At 38.3% G+C, this 20,738-nt stretch overlaps 1 protein-coding gene across 4 annotated transcripts in view; it reads right to left on the bottom strand.

Annotated features, from left to right (window-relative positions):
* The window catches only part of WWOX (WW domain containing oxidoreductase), a 799,245-nt gene that overhangs the window by 394,195 nt on the left and 384,312 nt on the right, over nucleotides 1–20,738 (bottom strand). The window contains exon 10 of one of the 4 annotated variants that reach the window (XM_072117506.1): nucleotides 11,772–12,005. The exons of the other annotated variants lie outside the window; for them this stretch is intronic. Within the exon in view, the coding sequence (XP_071973607.1) occupies nucleotides 11,922–12,005 (84 nt within the window). The 3' untranslated portion in view covers nucleotides 11,772–11,921. Of the gene's footprint in view, nucleotides 1–11,771; nucleotides 12,006–20,738 lie in introns of those variants that run through there. 4 annotated transcript variants of the gene reach the window in all.

Below are 20,738 nucleotides of genomic sequence, written 5' to 3'. Positions count from 1 at the left end.
AAACCAACCGTATAGACTCTAAATTTTTTGTGCTCAGAATTCCCTACTCGGCTTACAAAAAAATTCAACTGAGCACTCAACAATCCAATGGCCCGGGGAGCTCCTCTTCTACCTTCATGTGCACGGCAAGTCAGCAACAGATCCATGCACACGGCATTGCCAACGCAAGGTGCAGAGCAACCTATACGCTACAGGGGACTGACAGTATGTTCCTTATGTATGGAAGGGCTGGCTGGCTATATACTACAGGGGGCTGATCTAGCTTTACAGGCTATTACACTGTCCCTCCCTCTGCTTCCTCTGCACTCCCCCCTCCCTCTGCCTGATGTAATCTTATCACAGAGGGGGTGAAGTGCTACTGTACAGTTTAACAGTCGGTAAAGTTACAGTATAGAGGGGCTCTGATAATTCCCCCAGAGTCCTTTGGGCTCATTTGCATAATTCTGACTTTAGAAGGCAGGAGGCTATGGGTCAAAAATAGAAGATGATTACCCTAGTCAGTCACATTGCCTGGTTTATCATGTTAAAATTTGAGGGTAAATTTTCCACAGGCTGAAATTTAAGGCTTTCACTGTGCACTTAAAATGACACCTCCCCTCTAATCTGTGGGTCTGTACAATAATAGAGATACCAAATTTATATAGGTTTTATTATGTTTTAGTAGTTTTTAAAAAAATGGACTCTTTTGTACATAAAAAAGACATATTCTGAGGCCAATAACTTATTTATAGTTCAAGAGGTCTCAGCCTGTGAGTCCTCTTCATACACTTGCTACCGCACCACAACACTGAAGGAAATCATTAAAGGTCTAAGCAGAGTCCCATAATCTTGACTTCTAAAGTGTGCAGATCATCTGTTCTAGGACTAGACTTGGCTTTTGAGATTTCTCACAAGGCTACTTAAGCACATACAAAATTGAAAAGAGGCAAAAATCAAGGTGTTTTATTAAAAATAACTTGAACAAGATTGTCCATTAATGGAAGGCTTTGGTGCCGGAGGCAATGGAAAAGCCTGTCTATCCTGTTAGACTATAAGGGAACTACTGCAGACACAACTTCTGGACTGAACACACTAAAAGGATAGATGGACAGAACTGCAAGATCCTGAGTGAATGGGCGAAAGCCATCAGTCACGGTGAGCTACAGCCTCTGGCAGTATAAACAAGGCTGAAATGATAGTCAATAAAATCACAATTAAGTGCACCACGTGTCAGCAGAGCCCGGTGCTCACCATCAACAAAATCAATACCCAGCTGCTTGGAAATTCTTACACTTTTTGACTTTGTTGTATGTTTTCCTTCCTCGGCTGATTTCTCTGTAATGTGTTTGTAAAGAATCCTGGATCTCTGTCGTTGCGTAGAGGAAAATGTGTGATGCTATTGAGGTACGTGACTCTTTCAAGCAGTGATTTATTGCAGTAGGAACAGGACTGTCTGGGAGAGTGAGCCTCTGGTCTGATAGGGAATTATACTTTGGATTATTCCTCCATGATTTCTGTCTCTTTATAGGCTGGAAGAAATGCACTGGCATAATAACTACACTGCCTTTTGAAGGTGAACACGAGATGCACATAAAAATCAGCATGATAAAAATCCAACATCTGGGAGCATCATCCTTGGGACATGGTCACCTTCAGTATGTTTCCTGAGCCTCTACAAAGATATGGAAATAAAGGAGAGTACACTGTAACATTGCCCGATGGTCCCTCTATGTGATGTCTTACAGTGACCTAGCTGAGAAGATGCTTGTATATCTAAGCTGCCATTATGTTTATTTTTTTCTCCTAGAATATATCAGCAATAAGGAACTATTTTTTCTTTAATAAGATAAATAATATTGATTTGCATTAGTGGTCACTGGTCTTCTTCATTGGGCAAAGAGGAGAGGCCAGATAGATAATTAATATGAAGGCTGGCGTTAAATGCCTGACAATATTTAGACAGGTGTGCCACTGTTTTTTGATAAATCCTTTAAACATATAGGGGCACAATTATCATTCGCTGGTAGAGGAGGCGTGAGGCGGGAAATAGGCGCAATTCCTGGCTGTATTTTAAGGCTGTAACCTATTTGAAGGCTTGGCAAATAAGGCAAATTTGTCCCATAATGTTCATTGAGTTTTTAGAACCATTACCATATATTTTTATCCTAAACTCCTATGAAGTCCTATTCTCGTCCTTCCCATGTACTTTATCTTTCTCTCTCTGCCTTCCTTTTAGAAGAAACTTCTCTAATACTTATCTAAGAAAGTGAAGCCCAAAGCTACCAGGCACTATGAAACTCTACTAGGTGGGAGATAAAGATAACAAAAAGCAGGGCTAGGTGATGTTAACTTTCCTCATTTGTGCTGTTTAATTGTAAAAAGTTAGTTTTTTTTCTTTTTTAATTTCCCTACTGCTACGCTCCAATTCCCTTTGTTACATTGTATTATTATATATTTTTGTTTTTTGATGTACAAGTCATGAAAAACAAGCAATTCTTGGTTCACAGCCCTGAAATTTGTTCTTTCCTTGCCCTTTACCACCAATTTAGAGATACATTTACTATAGCCTGTCCCATTATAGCTGAAATCTATGCTACCTGGTGTGGAGTTCATTCAGGCACATGCTCCCTAGTAATTCCAGCCTTCCATGGTCCAGCACAATGATGTGTAAGTATGAACACATTCCCCCATGTGCTATAGTGTAGGAGGTGCAAAATATGTCGTTTGTCTCATCTCACCTGTTGCCCATCTTGTCTCTCTACTCCAATTGTTTGTTGAAATTTAAAGGGATTTTCCGGTATATAAATATTGATGACCTTTTCAGGTTCACATCATCAGATTGTGGAGGGGATCACATCCAGCAACCCTACAGACCAGCTTTTCTCTGCAGCTAATAAACAGAACAAAACAGGAAGCAGACAAATTTATGTGTATTGACTAATATGAGTTATTGCAGTTTAGATCCAATGCAAATTAATGGTAGCTGGTCTGCAATAACCTGCTCTGACCACTAACCATAGACCAGTGATGTCTGCTTCCTGTTTTATTCTCTGTATGTATCAGGTGCTGAGAACAGCTTATATGTGGGGGTGCTGGGTAATGATATTGAAGACCACAGCTACAGTGGACCTGGAAGGTGGTGACATTTTTGAAAATAAGTTCAAAGTGGCTACTTCCCATGGGTTAGAGGTTGAACTTAAAATGTCCAATAAATTATTATTCAAATGTTGGGAGGAATGAATAGTCTATATTAAATTCAATAAAGACAGGAATGCCTCAATCATCAAACTATGGGGCATCTGTATATTATCTATTTACTTATTACATTTAACGTCCTATACTTTCCTGACCGCTAAGACAGTGGCAAAGGTCAAGTTGCAGGAAATGACATCAACAGATTAGCAATTACATCCCTATAACGAATAAGTACCATCGAATGGATTTCATTAATTTTTATTACCTGTTAAATCGCAAGGCTCTGCTACTCTATTAGGAGCTGGGAACAGAATTGTTCCGTTAAGTATTATATCATATACATAGAAACATGGGGATTTCATTTTTGAAATGTTTTCTTGTTCAAGAAATCCAGGTTATTTTGAAGGGGAAGAGGACCACACATTAGGAGAAATAAACCTGTGTAAATCATCTACACAAAGCATCATGGGTACTGACTTGTAAAACTAAGCTGCTCTGATCTAGCAATAGATGGCTCCATGTGGGATATCATTTAAATACAACACCTCTCGTCTTACCCAAAGTCGCAACCAAACAGCCATTTAATTTAACTGTCTGCATTATAATCCTCAAACAATATTCATTTTATTGAACTATATAAATCTAAAATCTGTTTTCTACTAACAAAAGCAGGTCCACTTGCAGAATCCTCCTCCCGTCCTGATCTGTTCCTAAAAAGTATCCAGTAGAAGAAATGATCCCGGCCCTTCGAGGTAGATCAATTATATACAGGTTTTTAATTGTCAAATTCTCAAAATGATACAAAGCATATCGCGGTAAACGCGTTTTTCGGCTCTAACCGAGCCTTCATCAGCTGATTTGCTAATGTTAATCTCAGACCTTATAAAGAATGTCAATATCCAATGAAGTAATGACTCGTCATAGACCGCGTCACTCGTCATGTGACTCCCGGGTCAGGTAATTAGTCCAGCATGTACGTCATCGTTCACATGATTCAGTCATGTGATCTATCTATCGTGATGTGTTAGTCCGGTTCATCTTCGTGGGCATACCGAACAAGTGCACAACAGAACTCAAGTGGGTGAGTAAACAACAAGATTATTGTCATCTAGGACTCATTATTCAAAACATTAATTATATTTAGTCATGATGTTCACAATGAAATTAGAACATATAAAGAAGGAAAAAACAACATATATACATTTCACGATGGATAATCAAGCAAATGTTAAGGTTAGTCACTCTGACATATAATGCAGTGGCATATTGGTTAGTGTTTAGATAAGGCTCTATAGGAACACAATGTATTTATATGTGATTCATACCATCTCTTCTTCCTAAAATCAAGGAAGTTCAAATGTTCTGTGTCTGGAAGAGAATAATAAAGGGTCAGGCTACAAGTTGCAAATTTCATAATCCCTATTGAGACCAAATGGTTCCAAAGTTTTAAGTTCGTGTATCCAAAATGCCTCTTTCTGTAGAAGCAATTTGGTGATGTCTCCACCTCTTCTCGGAGGATTGATTTTATCAATTACCTGGTATTTCAGTTGTGGTAGTGTATGATTACATTTTTTAAAATGTGCAGGTACTGGTAACAATAGGTTTTCTCGTCTAATGGTGGATTTATGTTGTCCAATGCGGTCGCCTACACGCTGGCGTGTCTCGCCAACGTATAGGAGACCGCACGGACATTTAATGATGTAAATAACATCTCTGGAGTGGCAGGTAAAGAAGCCTTTTATTTTGTATGCTCGTCCTGAATGAGGATGAAAAAATGTGTCACTTTTATTTACGTTGCTGCATTGTTGGCAGCTTAAGCAGGGAAACGTACCATTCTTTTTAGGTGTCAATAAGGTTTGTCTAATGGACTTTTTATCACTGCCCAAATCTGCTCTCACTAATTTGTTTTGTAGCGTAGGGAGTTTTTTATTGCAAATTAGAGGGGGTTCTTGAAATTCTGATATGTTATGGTATGCGTCTTTAAGTAGATGCCAGTGTCTTCTAATAATGCCATCGATCTTATACATTAATGGATGATATTGTCTTACAAATGGAAGGCGTGAAATGGTAGTAGATCTAATTCTGGTGGATAACGATTGTTTTGACTCTTCTAGTAGTTTCAGTGGATATCCCCTTTGTATAAATCTCTTCTCCATCTCTTCTATCCTAATTGTTTTAAGAGTGGGGTCCGAAACTATGCGGTCCACCCGTTGGAATTGAGATCTCGGAATCGATTTTTTAACTGAGAGGGGGTGGGCACTATCAAAATGTAGAAGGCTATTACGATCTGTATCCTTTCTAAAAATATCTGAAAGTAAGGTGCCATTTTCCTGTTTGGAGATTCTAGTGTCAAGAAAGGTTATGTCATGTTGACTATAAGTCATGGTGAACTTCAACTCTTCCCATACCGAATTTAATTCTTCCAAGAAGTTCAGAAGGGTGTCGAGTGGCCCCTCCCATATGCAAAATATATCGTCTATGAAGCGCTTCCATGTTTTAGCATGGTTTACAAATAGCAAATTTTGATAGACGTATTGGTTCTCGAAATGGGCCATAAACGAATTTGCATATGGGGGGGCCACGTTCGACCCCATGGCCGTACCTCGTTTCTGTAAATAAAATTCATCTTGAAACATAAAGAAATTGTTATACAAAATTAATTTCAAGCTCTCTAAAATAAACATTTTACGTTCATTGTTATAGACACTATCTTGGAGTATCCATTCAATCGCTTGAACACCTCTATCGTGATTGATAGAGGTGTATAGACTTGTTACATCAATGGTGACTAGCCAACTCTCGGGTGTGATATTAGAAATTCCTCGTATAATTTCTAGAAAGGCACCTGTGTCCAGAAGAAAAGATGGTGTTTGTTTGGTTAAGGGGGTCAACAATTTTTCCAGTACCTTTGCCAATGGAGAGAGGAGAGAATCCATGGAAGATACTATCGGTCTCCCTGGTGGGTTCTGTAGGGATTTGTGTATTTTTGGCAGTACATAAAAAATTGGAATAATTGGTGACTCCTTTTGTAAATATTTGGCAAGTTTGTCATCTATAATGTTTCCATATTTATATCTAGCTATCAACTCATCAATTTTCTTCTTAATTTCTATGGTCGGATTTCTTGGCAATATTTCATATGTGTCACCATCAGAGAGTTGGCGAGTGATCTCGTTTCTGTAGGTGGATTTATCCATAATTACAATGGAGCCGCCCTTATCTGCAGGCTTAATTATGATATTTTCTTTATAAAGTAGATCATTAAGCGCCCGCCTCTCTGATGTGGAGAGATTTTGACTGACACGATAGGTGCCTTTCTTAATTTCAGTCGTTACCTTTTCTATGTCTCTGTTGACTAGTAAAACAAATGTTTCCACCGGGTGGTGTGATCTAGGCGGGTTATATCTACTCTTCACAGAGAGACCCAGCTCAGATAAAGTAAGAGTTTCATCAGTGTCAATCATGTCCCCAGATCGTTGGGGAGTTGGTTCCATCGAAAAATGAGTTTTCAATCTGATGTTTCGAAAAAATCTTTGAAGGTCTACATCATTCGAGACTCCGAGGACTACTTATTGAAAAGAATTTATAAATGGCAGGAATCACCAGGTTCCTCTTACCCCACATGGAGACCTACAAGGAGCGGCTACGAGTCATCCAGCTCCGGCAGCGATCGACAATATTTGAGAAAAGATGGCCGCCCTTTTTCCAGGAGGGGCCGACCACCAGGACGTACAAGAGGACGAGGAGAGCGGGGCGACATCATCCGAGAAAATCCGGTATTGACGAGATCGCAGGTACGGAACCACAACCCCCCTCCTTAGTAATAAACATTTCCTCTGAAAGCCTCTCGCCAGAGGAAATCAGAGTATTGCAGAAAGGCTTGTCCTTTAGTCCAATAGGAACCATGGACACATTTAATTTAGATGTAGACCTTCAAAGATTTTTTCGAAACATCAGATTGAAAACTCATTTTTCGATGGAACCAACTCCCCAACGATCTGGGGACATGATTGACACTGATGAAACTCTTACTTTATCTGAGCTGGGTCTCTCTGTGAAGAGTAGATATAACCCGCCTAGATCACACCACCCGGTGGAAACATTTGTTTTACTAGTCAACAGAGACATAGAAAAGGTAACGACTGAAATTAAGAAAGGCACCTATCGTGTCAGTCAAAATCTCTCCACATCAGAGAGGCGGGCGCTTAATGATCTACTTTATAAAGAAAATATCATAATTAAGCCTGCAGATAAGGGCGGCTCCATTGTAATTATGGATAAATCCACCTACAGAAACGAGATCACTCGCCAACTCTCTGATGGTGACACATATGAAATATTGCCAAGAAATCCGACCATAGAAATTAAGAAGAAAATTGATGAGTTGATAGCTAGATATAAATATGGAAACATTATAGATGACAAACTTGCCAAATATTTACAAAAGGAGTCACCAATTATTCCAATTTTTTATGTACTGCCAAAAATACACAAATCCCTACAGAACCCACCAGGGAGACCGATAGTATCTTCCATGGATTCTCTCCTCTCTCCATTGGCAAAGGTACTGGAAAAATTGTTGACCCCCTTAACCAAACAAACACCATCTTTTCTTCTGGACACAGGTGCCTTTCTAGAAATTATACGAGGAATTTCTAATATCACACCCGAGAGTTGGCTAGTCACCATTGATGTAACAAGTCTATACACCTCTATCAATCACGATAGAGGTGTTCAAGCGATTGAATGGATACTCCAAGATAGTGTCTATAACAATGAACGTAAAATGTTTATTTTAGAGAGCTTGAAATTAATTTTGTATAACAATTTCTTTATGTTTCAAGATGAATTTTATTTACAGAAACGAGGTACGGCCATGGGGTCGAACGTGGCCCCCCCATATGCAAATTCGTTTATGGCCCATTTCGAGAACCAATACGTCTATCAAAATTTGCTATTTGTAAACCATGCTAAAACATGGAAGCGCTTCATAGACGATATATTTTGCATATGGGAGGGGCCACTCGACACCCTTCTGAACTTCTTGGAAGAATTAAATTCGGTATGGGAAGAGTTGAAGTTCACCATGACTTATAGTCAACATGACATAACCTTTCTTGACACTAGAATCTCCAAACAGGAAAATGGCACCTTACTTTCAGATATTTTTAGAAAGGATACAGATCGTAATAGCCTTCTACATTTTGATAGTGCCCACCCCCTCTCAGTTAAAAAATCGATTCCGAGATCTCAATTCCAACGGGTGGACCGCATAGTTTCGGACCCCACTCTTAAAACAATTAGGATAGAAGAGATGGAGAAGAGATTTATACAAAGGGGATATCCACTGAAACTACTAGAAGAGTCAAAACAATCGTTATCCACCAGAATTAGATCTACTACCATTTCACGCCTTCCATTTGTAAGACAATATCATCCATTAATGTATAAGATCGATGGCATTATTAGAAGACACTGGCATCTACTTAAAGACGCATACCATAACATATCAGAATTTCAAGAACCCCCTCTAATTTGCAATAAAAAACTCCCTACGCTACAAAACAAATTAGTGAGAGCAGATTTGGGCAGTGATAAAAAGTCCATTAGACAAACCTTATTGACACCTAAAAAGAATGGTACGTTTCCCTGCTTAAGCTGCCAACAATGCAGCAACGTAAATAAAAGTGACACATTTTTTCATCCTCATTCAGGACGAGCATACAAAATAAAAGGCTTCTTTACCTGCCACTCCAGAGATGTTATTTACATCATTAAATGTCCGTGCGGTCTCCTATACATTGGCGAGACACGCCAGCGTGTAGGCGACCGCATTGGACAACATAAATCCACCATTAGACGAGAAAACCTATTGTTACCAGTACCTGCACATTTTAAAAAATGTAATCATACACTACCACAACTGAAATACCAGGTAATTGATAAAATCAATCCTCCGAGAAGAGGTGGAGACATCACCAAATTGCTTCTACAGAAAGAGGCATTTTGGATACACGAACTTAAAACTTTGGAACCATTTGGTCTCAATAGGGATTATGAAATTTGCAACTTGTAGCCTGACCCTTTATTATTCTCTTCCAGACACAGAACATTTGAACTTCCTTGATTTTAGGAAGAAGAGATGGTATGAATCACATATAAATACATTGTGTTCCTATAGAGCCTTATCTAAACACTAACCAATATGCCACTGCATTATATGTCAGAGTGACTAACCTTAACATTTGCTTGATTATCCATCGTGAAATGTATATATGTTGTTTTTTCCTTCTTTATATGTTCTAATTTCATTGTGAACATCATGACTAAATATAATTAATGTTTTGAATAATGAGTCCTAGATGACAATAATCTTGTTGTTTACTCACCCACTTGAGTTCTGTTGTGCACTTGTTCGGTATGCCCACGAAGATGAACCGGACTAACACATCACGATAGATAGATCACATGACTGAATCATGTGAACGATGACGTACATGCTGGACTAATTACCTGACCCGGGAGTCACATGACGAGTGACGCGGTCTATGACGAGTCATTACTTCATTGGATATTGACATTCTTTATAAGGTCTGAGATTAACATTAGCAAATCAGCTGATGAAGGCTCGGTTAGAGCCGAAAAACGCGTTTACCGCGATATGCTTTGTATCATTTTGAGAATTTGACAATTAAAAACCTGTATATAATTGATCTACCTCGAAGTGCCGGGATCATTTCTTCTACTGGATACCTTTACCCTTATCCACGAGCACGAGGAAAGATTCTCCGGGTGCCGACCGAACCAGACAACAATGTTCCTAAAAAGTGTTTTTATGAGCTCCTTTCTCTTAAAAATCCAGTTTTAAAAATATGTAAAAGAGCTACTTGTGTTCTGGTGGTATCTAGTAAACTCTCATTACACACCCCCATCCTTTGTCTCAGCCTCCTAAAGTCAATGGAATCAAATGCCCCCTTCCTGTGTGGGCGTCACCATTTTGGGAGAAACAGAACGCCGCTCCCCGATGGTGTCACAGGGAATGACAATCCATTTCTATGGCAGCCAGGAGTCTTTATCATTAGGAGCCATCTGTCATGGCCTGTGTATCACAGGCCATGACAGATCATCTCTAATACTACAATCTACTGAGATTGGCAGGAATGACTAGAATACATAGGGTTACCCATCGGGGTCTCTACATACATTAAAAAGTAAAAAAAAAAGAAAAATTCAAGACATCATCACACTCCACAAAAAAATTACACCTTACATACATCAAAGTATGACAATGTTATTAGAGACAGAATATGGTGAAACAAAAATTCATTTTTGTACAAAAGGTTTTAATTTTTAAAAATCTATTACAACATAATTAAACCCATGCAAATTTGTTATCCTCATGACTATACCGATCCATAAAGTAAAATAAAAGCCTAAAAACGAACTCCACAATAAAATTGGTTTTCAGCATTTGGAAATTTTTAATTCCAAATGAATTCCATTTAACACACAACTTGGAATATTTAATATCTTCACTCGGTAGTACAATATGTAACACAGCCTTTATGCGGCTCCATATATATAAAAAATTAAAAGGTTAGGTGGGGAAGGTGGGGAGCAAAAAATGGAAACATAAAAAGCAGAAAAAGGCTGCATCCTTAATGGGTTAAAATGGGAATTTTCAGACCATTTGTGCATTAGCGTGGGAGGAGGATTCTGCAAGTGGATCTCATTTTGTAAGTAAAAAAAACCAGAAAGTAGATTTCCTGTAAGAATTGAGATAAGATGTGTAGCAGTCAGCTCACCACTAGTAGACATGTAATCACCCTCCGAAGGCTGTCTTATAGCGGTATAATAGACAACAACAAGTGGCTTGAAATGCGTAGGTACAATCTTGCAATACAGTCTTTAATATGGACAAAGCTTTTATAATATGGAATCATGTTTTGAATCAACTACTTCTGTTTTTCATTGCATTTTGAAATGCCAAAAAAGATCCTTCAATCTTCAATCACTGAATTACACTTTAATTTATGGTATAGGTTGTATTTTATAGACTGTACTGATTAGTGTATTTTTTATGTTTACATGACTTTTATTCAATAAATATAGTTTTGATTCTGTTTTTGTGTACATTTTTTTTCTATTTTACAGGTAATTTTTATTAATAGTCATAATTTATTTAGAAATAGATCTGTATTCCAAAGCATCATAATGCATATAAACACATAGGAAGCTGTTAGGGCATGCCTTAGGGTCCATAAAATTGTCAGACCTGGCCATTTCTATTGCTTATATCAAGGAAGTAATCCTCATGATTGTTATAAAGTACTGCACCAAAGTAGTTTCAAATTATTCTCCAATCCCATCCATGCACCAATGAAACCACCATCAATGTAGAGTGCAGGATGTAAGGGGTTAAAGTTCATCATTGGTTTGGGAGAAAAAGTCATGTTAATTCTAAATATGAAGAGCATCAATAGAAAATGCATACATCTTATTTCATGGGGCGTGTGACAGACACAGTTTGATCTGCTATTGATCTACATCTGACCAGTATCAATCAATCTCTCACTCCGGTGCTTAAAATACAGAGTTAATGTTTTATGCTTTTTTTAAAATTCCACTTTTCCAGATCAACAGTGTCATCTGTTATTCCTCGCTTTGCCTATGAATAAATATTTTCAGGTGTTGAGGATGAAAGTCACCGCTGACATTTTTGTCGATTTTCTTGCACTCTGAAGTGATTAGATTTGGGGGTCACTTAGTAAGAGGTCATCTCTAGGACCACATATTTTAATTTCAAATGCTGCACAACCCAAACTGATAACCTTAAAAAAGAAAAAAAAATCACTGCATCATAGGATATGAAATCAACTTAAGACACCAATATTTTTATGTGATTCTCCTGTCATCTATGGGTATGGAGACCAGTGTTACAATGTATAATTCTGCTGACAGGTAACCTTGATATAACAAGGGAGAAGAGAAAAGGGATAGGTGGGGGGAGCGGAGGGTAAAGGGGAGAAAAAAAAAGTCAGATGAACAATTTACTGATATAACAGCAATTTTCTCCAAACGGGATGGAGATACTCTCATAATATCAACGCTGGGAGATGAAGCCAGGCAGGGGCTATGTCACATTGCATTCACACGTACAGTGCCCCTGTTACATCAGCTACCAGTAAATCTAAAAAATCAATACTATTAATTTGTGAGATGGAGGGAGAGAAAAAAAAATTCCAAGAGTTAAAAACAAACTCATATTGTTCTGAGCTTACACCGATACATAAAAAGCCACTAATATTTTAGCTTCCCCCTTTTATCACATATTTCATACATGAAGCCAAGAATCCATCCTGTCATATAGGAAGTCTTGTGATCTGTGGTAACATGCTCTTTATTTTTATCCGCAGCTGAGGGAAATGTTGGCTGGGAGCCTGCGGAACACAATAGCCACATGTTCATAGAAATTAATTATCTAATTAATTTGGTGTCTAGCAGCAATTAGTTCAAATGAACATATGTACGATCTGCTTTACAAATAGGTATTCTGCTTACGAAGAATAGGGAACAAAACATTCCCTTGGTCTAAACAATGCCTGGATTTCCATCAGCTGTAAATAAACACGGAAATAAATGGGAAGCGGAGAGATGCAAGGCGTGTATCTGGAAAAGAAATCAGGAGTGTTCATACTATAACTTACAGTACCACATTAGGATGAGGCCCCGCTTCTGGACAAGGTTTAGCAAAGAAAATAACAAAACACTGGTATGGAGTGAAATTAGAAGTGTTGTGTAATATGGGGCAAAGGGGACAATTTATTAAAAGTGTCTAAGGTTGAAAAGTTAGACAGAAATATGTAGATCTTATTTATTAAAGTGTCTACAGCTGATTGATGAATGTGTCTAACTTTAGACTGTGTAACTTTTCCCCTCTGTATTAGGTGGTGAGCCATGAGTAAGGAGAATGTGAAGGTTCAGCTTGCTCTTGAGTATTGAGCTTTGTGTCTTTCCTTTCCAGATGAATTGGAATAGTTTTTAAAAGATTTTTAGTTCAGATAAAGAATTATTTTTTTCACTCTTTCAAGACTATTTTTTTTTTCTGAAGCTGGACATTACATTTGTTTTATTTGTTGGTAAAGTGCCAAAAAGATATATTTCTACATCTTTGATACAATTAATCCAAACCCATTCCCATTTCCATTCCTGAGGCCCTGCCATTTTTGGCTAAAATCATAAAAGATTCATGTCTTAATAAAACTGATAAATACAGTATGTCCCATTAAGGGTCTTCAACCTGAGCTTTGTACATGTAGAGTACATGTAGGTGGCAAACAAACACTGCAACCTAGATTGGACACATGCTTTGCTACATCATATTTTCTGCTTTCATGTCCTACAAATAATGATAACCTTATCACCTTCTATTTTTGTCTTTCTTTCTTCAGATCACCTTCAGCCCTTCATAATGCTACCTACAAATGTGTGCAGTTCTGTGGGCCTTTATTTCAGGCCTGGGTATCACTGGTGTGAGAAGTTAGCTTATGATATCGATAAAGAGGGGAAAATATGAGCAGAAATTGAACCTGCTCTAAGTTTGTGGCTCAGACAGTAAAATTGCACTTATATTTCCGGAAACCATGCGCCCAAAAAATGTATTTGTTATCCCCTGTTATCCCCTGAATTAACAAGTAGCTCATGAACAACATTTGTGTGCAGGAAATTTAAAGGTTACAACTAAACAGTCTAAACATTACAACTAGGCATAAGATACATACTACAGACTGATAGTACGATAGCTTTGTCTACTTAGCTGGTACAAGTCACTGGGATCTACTCTTCAAAGTAATTTCTAAAAAGTTTCAAGAAGGTGGCATTGGGGAAAAATCAAACAAAACTATCAGAAAAGAGGCTTTATACATGCCTTGTCAGTGAGGGAATGTGTCCATAGTTGCTATAAATTGGACTAGATCGAGCTTCAAAGTGGATTTTGTAAACAAGTGTCAGGTAGGGAAAATGTCTACAAAAAGACATTTCTACCAATACATTAATTGGTAATTGGGAATTGTAAGCCAGCTCACCTGGAGTGATGTCAGTCCCGAGTGGATAGTCGAGCACAGCTCCTCCAGCTAGGTTGGAGTGTATCTGATTAATACATTAATTGGTTTCAATACATTTCTAAAATATATATCTATAAAAAGTTGCCAAAATGTGACCATATAATTTTCAAAAAAATTTTATGCAGTAACTTGAGTCAACAGAAGACAGACAAGGTCACCATACAGTAGATTACATGAATGAACAACGCCGCTGGCCTGGGAATTAACACTGGGACAGATCAGGCAAGATTACACAGATTATTTCTTTTCTTGAAAATGCAGAATATATACACTCCTCTGTAAAATAAGATTCATACTTGATGCAAGCACGGGGAGAAATCTGTCAGACGACATTCCCAATTCAATATTCTTTTGTGTTCCCAGTAAAGATTTCCATATATTTTAGATTAAAAAAAAAGTCTCATAAATAAATGATAATTCAGAGCAGGAAGAAGAACCGGAGATAAAAAAAGAGAGTCTGTGAATGTTATTTAGAGAAAAATTTAATCTCTCTTTCAATATATTGTGTTGTAAACAGGGTGGAATATGTGCCCTTGAACCAAATTTACAGATCCAGCAGAGCTCAGTTTGTCACCTCGTGCCATTTATAGTTATATTATGACATCTTATCTGCTTCCATAAAACTGGGACTGCTTTATTTTTGAGCTTTCCACAGACTCAAAATTATATCTGTCTATCAGTTCCAACAATTAAACGGGATATTTTTCAAAATTTGGAAAAAAATTTAAAATCTGTGTTTCTTTTTTTTAAACAGTAACAGTGCCACTTTTGTGCTTAGGCGGTACATGGTATTACAGCTTATCAGCATTCATGTTTAAGCGGTTATATTAGACACAATTGAACGGTGCTGCTTTGCCAAATGTTTGGGGTTTTCTACAAGCCCATCTCAGTTGCCAAAAAGTCTCTCAGATGCAAACTGACTAATGTTGGTTGGTTTTAACTTTGCTCAACCAGAATGACGCTACCTAAAGCTGGTGGCACACGGCTGAATGGACCAAGTGCTGGCCAAATCCCATGGACCAACCACAGTGCCGGGGCAATACCAAACTATAATTTACAGTTCAGCACTGGTATTTTTGTAGGAAAGTCCCCTCCTCCACCACTCAAGCCTAAAAGAGCTTGTTCAGAATCAAAGGATTTTTGGACTTTAAAACAGAATAGCACTTAGCTCAGTGATAGGCTGTAGATAGTTGCATGTCGATGGTGTGACACTGCTACTTTCTCTGTGTGCAAAAACAGACGACACTGGACACTTGTCGCAAAGAAGAACAAAGGAGTGAGGAAGACTAAGTATTATTTTTTGTTAAAGTAGTTCCCTGACAACCCCTTTAACAAAAGGGAAACCTGGAAATAAGCTTGAAAATACAAATTTAGCTGTAAGGCTTAGAAGGGATCTGTGGTACAGTGCCATAATGCGTATATTGTGTTATCAATTAGTACATTGTTAATGGCTAATCAAGATAATGCAGCTCAAACATTTTAATGGATAAACTGGCAACATTTATAACATAAATCCTATTTTCTCCCAGGTCTAACCTCTGATTTAGATGCTTCATTACTATAGAAAAGATGACAGTGCTTAACTGAATTTGTGGGCTCTAAATTACAGAGCAAATTAAAGTTTATGGGGATCTGACCTATTTAACGAACATCCAAAAAAGCCTCAAGAAAGGTCTATTAATTATGAGTAAATCGAGCAACAAATGCCATTGTTTCTACCATGATATATGTAGAATGCCAAGATTCTGAGGAGATAATACTGAGGAGATGATACAGTAATACTGTACTCATACAACATGAGGCTTTTAGTCCTTCATACACGATTTGATGGCGCTATATAAAATTATTATTATTAGTATTATTAATTTATGCTTTCCCTCTATTTGATAATTGATGTTCCTGAATAATTAGTGGATCACCGCAGTGTATCCCAGAAACCCCAGCATGTGGAAAATCCAAAGTATATTACAGATGGAGTAAAATGGACAAATATTTTATATTTTAACAAATATAATCCATGTGTGGCAGAGAAAGATGAAACTCATGTCAATTTATGCAATGAATTTTCATCAAAGATCTTAACCTTTGCTTATATTGTTCCAAAAAGAAATTGTGTTCAAATTTCCAGAGCCGGGGATGTATAGTTTTTGATTTGTTACCATGTACCAATGTCACATTTTAATAAGTGATCAGTTAAAGCCCCATATACTGCTATACTACAATATGGTTCAATCAGGCAACCTAGGGTTAAAGTACCATAAGGGTGTCTATAAATAAATAAAAAACCTAAAAATTCAGATCACCCCCATTTCCCAGGAAACGATCTAAAAAAGTGTAAACAGTAAATATTATAAACATCTTAGGTATTTCCATGTCCCAAAATGTCTGATCAAAATATAATAACAGTTACTCCTAGCGTTTAACCCTGTATGTACGTAACAACACTTACCAAAAAAAATGTAATAAAAAGAGATCAAAAGGTAATCTTATTAAAATGTAATACCATCCCGCAAAAAATTATGCTGCAAAAATGAAAATGGTGCAATTGCACTTTTTTTTTAGCTATTTCAATTTTCTTGGAATTTTTTTTCCCTCTTCCCAGTACATTGCATGAAGTACAATTTGGTATTCAGAAAATAAACACTTATACAGCTATTTACATGTAAAAGTAAAAAAAAAAGTTATAGATTTTTGAATGTAGGGAGTGAAAAATAAAAACACAAAGTTTAAAAAGGGCCTCAGGGGTTTCACAAGTCAGTGAAATGTGGGAGTCCATTCTATGAGGGAAAGTTTTATTACTGCAAGCACTATGTCACTTTCCGACTCCACTTCATCTGGAATATGGACACAGAGAAAATTCTTGAAGACGTCCATACCTCCTAGAGCAGTGATGGCGAACCTTTTAGCGGCCGAGTGCCCAAACTGCAACCCAAAACCCCCCTTATTTATCGCGAGGTGCCATCCAAAAGTTAAAGCAATAACTTATTGCTCCCTGTTCAACAACTTTCAATCATATTGGCCTCCTGAAGACAGCAATACAGCAGAAAGATGGAAAATTTTCATCATTTTAGCTTCTTTTTAGTGTCCCTCTGTACAGAGAGAATTGTGGGACCAGCAGAAGGTCCTCCAAAGATAATTAGGCCCTGTCTACACATTCTCCCTCTTCCTACAGTCCCAAGTAGCGAAGCAAATATCAAAATATGACTGAAAGCAGCATCTTTTAAGTTGCTTGAGTCTTGTCTGATGTGCTGGGGCGATGGCCCGGGTGCCCACATAAAGGGCTCCGAGTGCCGCCTCTGGAACCCGTGCCATAGGTTCGCCACCACTGTCCTAGAGTGCCTAGAGAAGTAGTAATAGTAACACCCCCCCCCCTTTGCACTTCTCATAGATTTTATCCCAGAATGTTACTTTAGGGTCACTCGTACAGTACATGACTTCAGTGAAGCTATTTATTTTACAAGTTTGCTTTTCCCTCCCATCAGGCTTGTAGTCTAGTCCTGACTAAGGATTGTCTCTGCATAGGATTGTTTCATGACCAACATCTGTTAACAATGCGACGATGTGCTGCGCTGTATCGTCTGGGAAAAGGACAGAGGAAATACAACAGCCGATGGCTTTATACTCCCTCCACTAGGGATCCCTCTGCCTTCTCTCCACTCTGATAGTTTTATTAGTGCATGTGTTTTATTTCCGATCTTATCTGTGCAGCCAGAGATGAGCCTAATACCCTGACAAACAGTGCTTGTACGGCGTGTTTATACAAGACAATATCTCTGTGCGTCTGACTTATGCTATTCATCTGTTTACATTGCCAGAGAAAATAACAAGTTCTCCAGTGTAAATATGACGGTGGCGGTGTCATTAAGCCTGTCCGCGGACGGCCTTAAAACAGCTAAGCAGCCCACAAACCTTTGTCATATTTATGGGATCCTTAGTTTAATATGGACATACTTAACCAGCAGGCTGAAACGTCTGCTCAGTATTGGTGACTTTGGCGCAATGTGTATATAATCCGGGTATAAAGCTGCCCGTTTTTAATGGAACGCTCAGAGTTCTTTCAATGTTGTTACAGACATCAGGCAGCAGTTTTAGTGCAAATATTAATAACAGCCCACAATGGGCACCCACGATGGTATGAAGTATCCCGAGATTTAGTTACTGGAGTCACTTATTTATTGCTCTATCTGATGCAATACAAAATTTCCTTGTGTTATCAAGAGAATCTTAAAGGAAACAGATATTCTTTCATATCTGGATGTCTTCTTACTAGAAGGCAGGACAGTCAATGTATATAAAGAATGGACAGCATCATATTCCTCCTGAGCATAAGTCATCAAGATGAAATAAGTGAGTGTTTGAAACCTGGCACCCACTGAAATTAGCATCTCCGAACAGTGAGGGCGCTCCAATGGGAACCAATTCCTCAACACAAGCCAGTGGTGTCATCTGGGCTGTTTGCAGCTATGCACTATTTCAGTGAATGCACTTAACCTGAAGTACCAAAAATAATGTATAAATAGTAAAGTTCAAAATGGATCTTCATTAAGGTGCCGGTTCTTGTTAGTCAAGACTGAAGGGTAGAGTGCAGGAGTAGCCCAACCTTAGGTCCAATAATAGTTCCGGGTGCTTCCATCATTGTTGCTACCTAATGGCACCCTGGGATTCTACTCCTCCAGTCAATAATCTGTTTGAGGTTCTGACATTGGTTAACTGTGTGGTCTGGGGGTCATTATAATCAGATTACTGCTCTGGGATTTAGTTATTATAAAGTGTCTGTTTCTGGGTGTTCATTTTTATTATCTGCTTTATTATCAGCGATATTATTACTTCTCTTATTTGGTAGTCTGCATTAGTGTTCTTGGGTCTATATATTTATATTCTTTGTCTAGTCTGGATTTGATTTTCGGGGTGGTATGTAGTGCTGCACTGTGGCAGTTGGTGTTCATATGATGGCATTAAAAGTGTGGCGCCTAGAAGAGAGGAGAGGAAATTTCACAACAGGTGCAGGAAGTTGGTCATCTTTTCTTTGTTGGTTATTCATGTTGAACACTACCCTGGTTTTCACCATCTATATGGAGATGGGACCAATCCAGTCTTCGGTGGTGTCCTTGTAGTGTCATGATCTGCCTCACTGGTATTCAGGGAAAACTTATCAAAGAGTTTTCCAGGTAAACAACACCTCTTTTAGCTACCTTGCAAGGAAGCTCCCTTGACACCAAGTATGAGCTTTAGGAAGCCTTATGACATGATGCGGGATTAAATGAAAACCAGTATATCAATTCCAGAAGGAAAAGATTCCTAAATGTAGACAACATTGTAAATGTGGCATTAGACAATATCTATAAACACGTTCAAATAAGGATTTAGCAATGTCTCCAGGATTCATGATTGTATATTTATATTCACACATCAAGAAAATTTCAAGCAGCTCAGTATAGAAATCTATACAAAGGTGTATGGGTACATGCCAATCTGAGACTGGGACGACAAGGTCCCTCCAAAATATCCAAAAGAAAAAAATAGGCAGCACTCCAACAGCAAATCTGTTCAAAAAGCAAGCTTGAAATGCTTGGAAAAAATACCTCTCTTATTTGAACAGATTTGCTGTTGGAGTGCCGCTTATTTTTGTTTTGGATGTAAATATATATATATATATATATATATATATATATATATATATACTGTATATTTCATTTATGTGGAGGAGAGGCAACCTTGAAGGTAGGTCTTCTCCTAACAGGTGTATACCTGCCTTGCATAGAGGTATTTGAATGATGGTGTATAAGTTGATTCCTGTTATTGGCAGCACACAGGAGGCTTGTTCTAATGACAGAAACACTGAATGTCTGTGGAGCAGGGACCCTCTAAGAGATAAATGATTCACCTACGAGGTGGGAACACACAGTTCCATCATCAGAATTCCCTGGCCACCTCCAGTGCACTGACCCTGCAGGATCTTCGCTGCTCTGCAGTCCCAATGATAAAATCATCTGCCTCTCACTTGAACCCTGCTGTCACTGCAGACCATATGTTACGCATACAACACACGAGCCAGGAAAGTGAGCTTTCTTTCCCCCTTCTTTAAGAATCAGCACCCTATTTCCAAATTCTGTTGCATCTGTTGCGTGATAGGCTGGCATTTGCTGTTAAAGCAGAAAATTACGATGAGGGCCTAATTGACCCTCTTGTGTCTTTGAAGAATCTTGTCTGTAGTCTCTAATTGACCCTCTTGGTACCTTAACCGAACAATGAATGAATCCTCGGTAAATAATGGAGGGTGATGATTAATAGCTAGAGTTGGCCAGACCACTGGTTTGCTAAGGGCTCCCATATTGGACTGGAATTCCCTGTACCACAATGCACAGACCGACTCAGGTCTCTGCAAATGCTTCTCGCTAAATACGCAATTGCTAGAAATTAGCAGTGAATACAACAATGTTG

The sequence above is a fragment of the Engystomops pustulosus genome, chromosome 7 (assembly GCF_040894005.1).
Source record: "Engystomops pustulosus chromosome 7, aEngPut4.maternal, whole genome shotgun sequence".
NCBI classification, from domain to species: Eukaryota; Metazoa; Chordata; class Amphibia; order Anura; family Leptodactylidae; genus Engystomops; species Engystomops pustulosus.
This window is presented reverse-complemented; position numbering and strand designations above follow the sequence as displayed.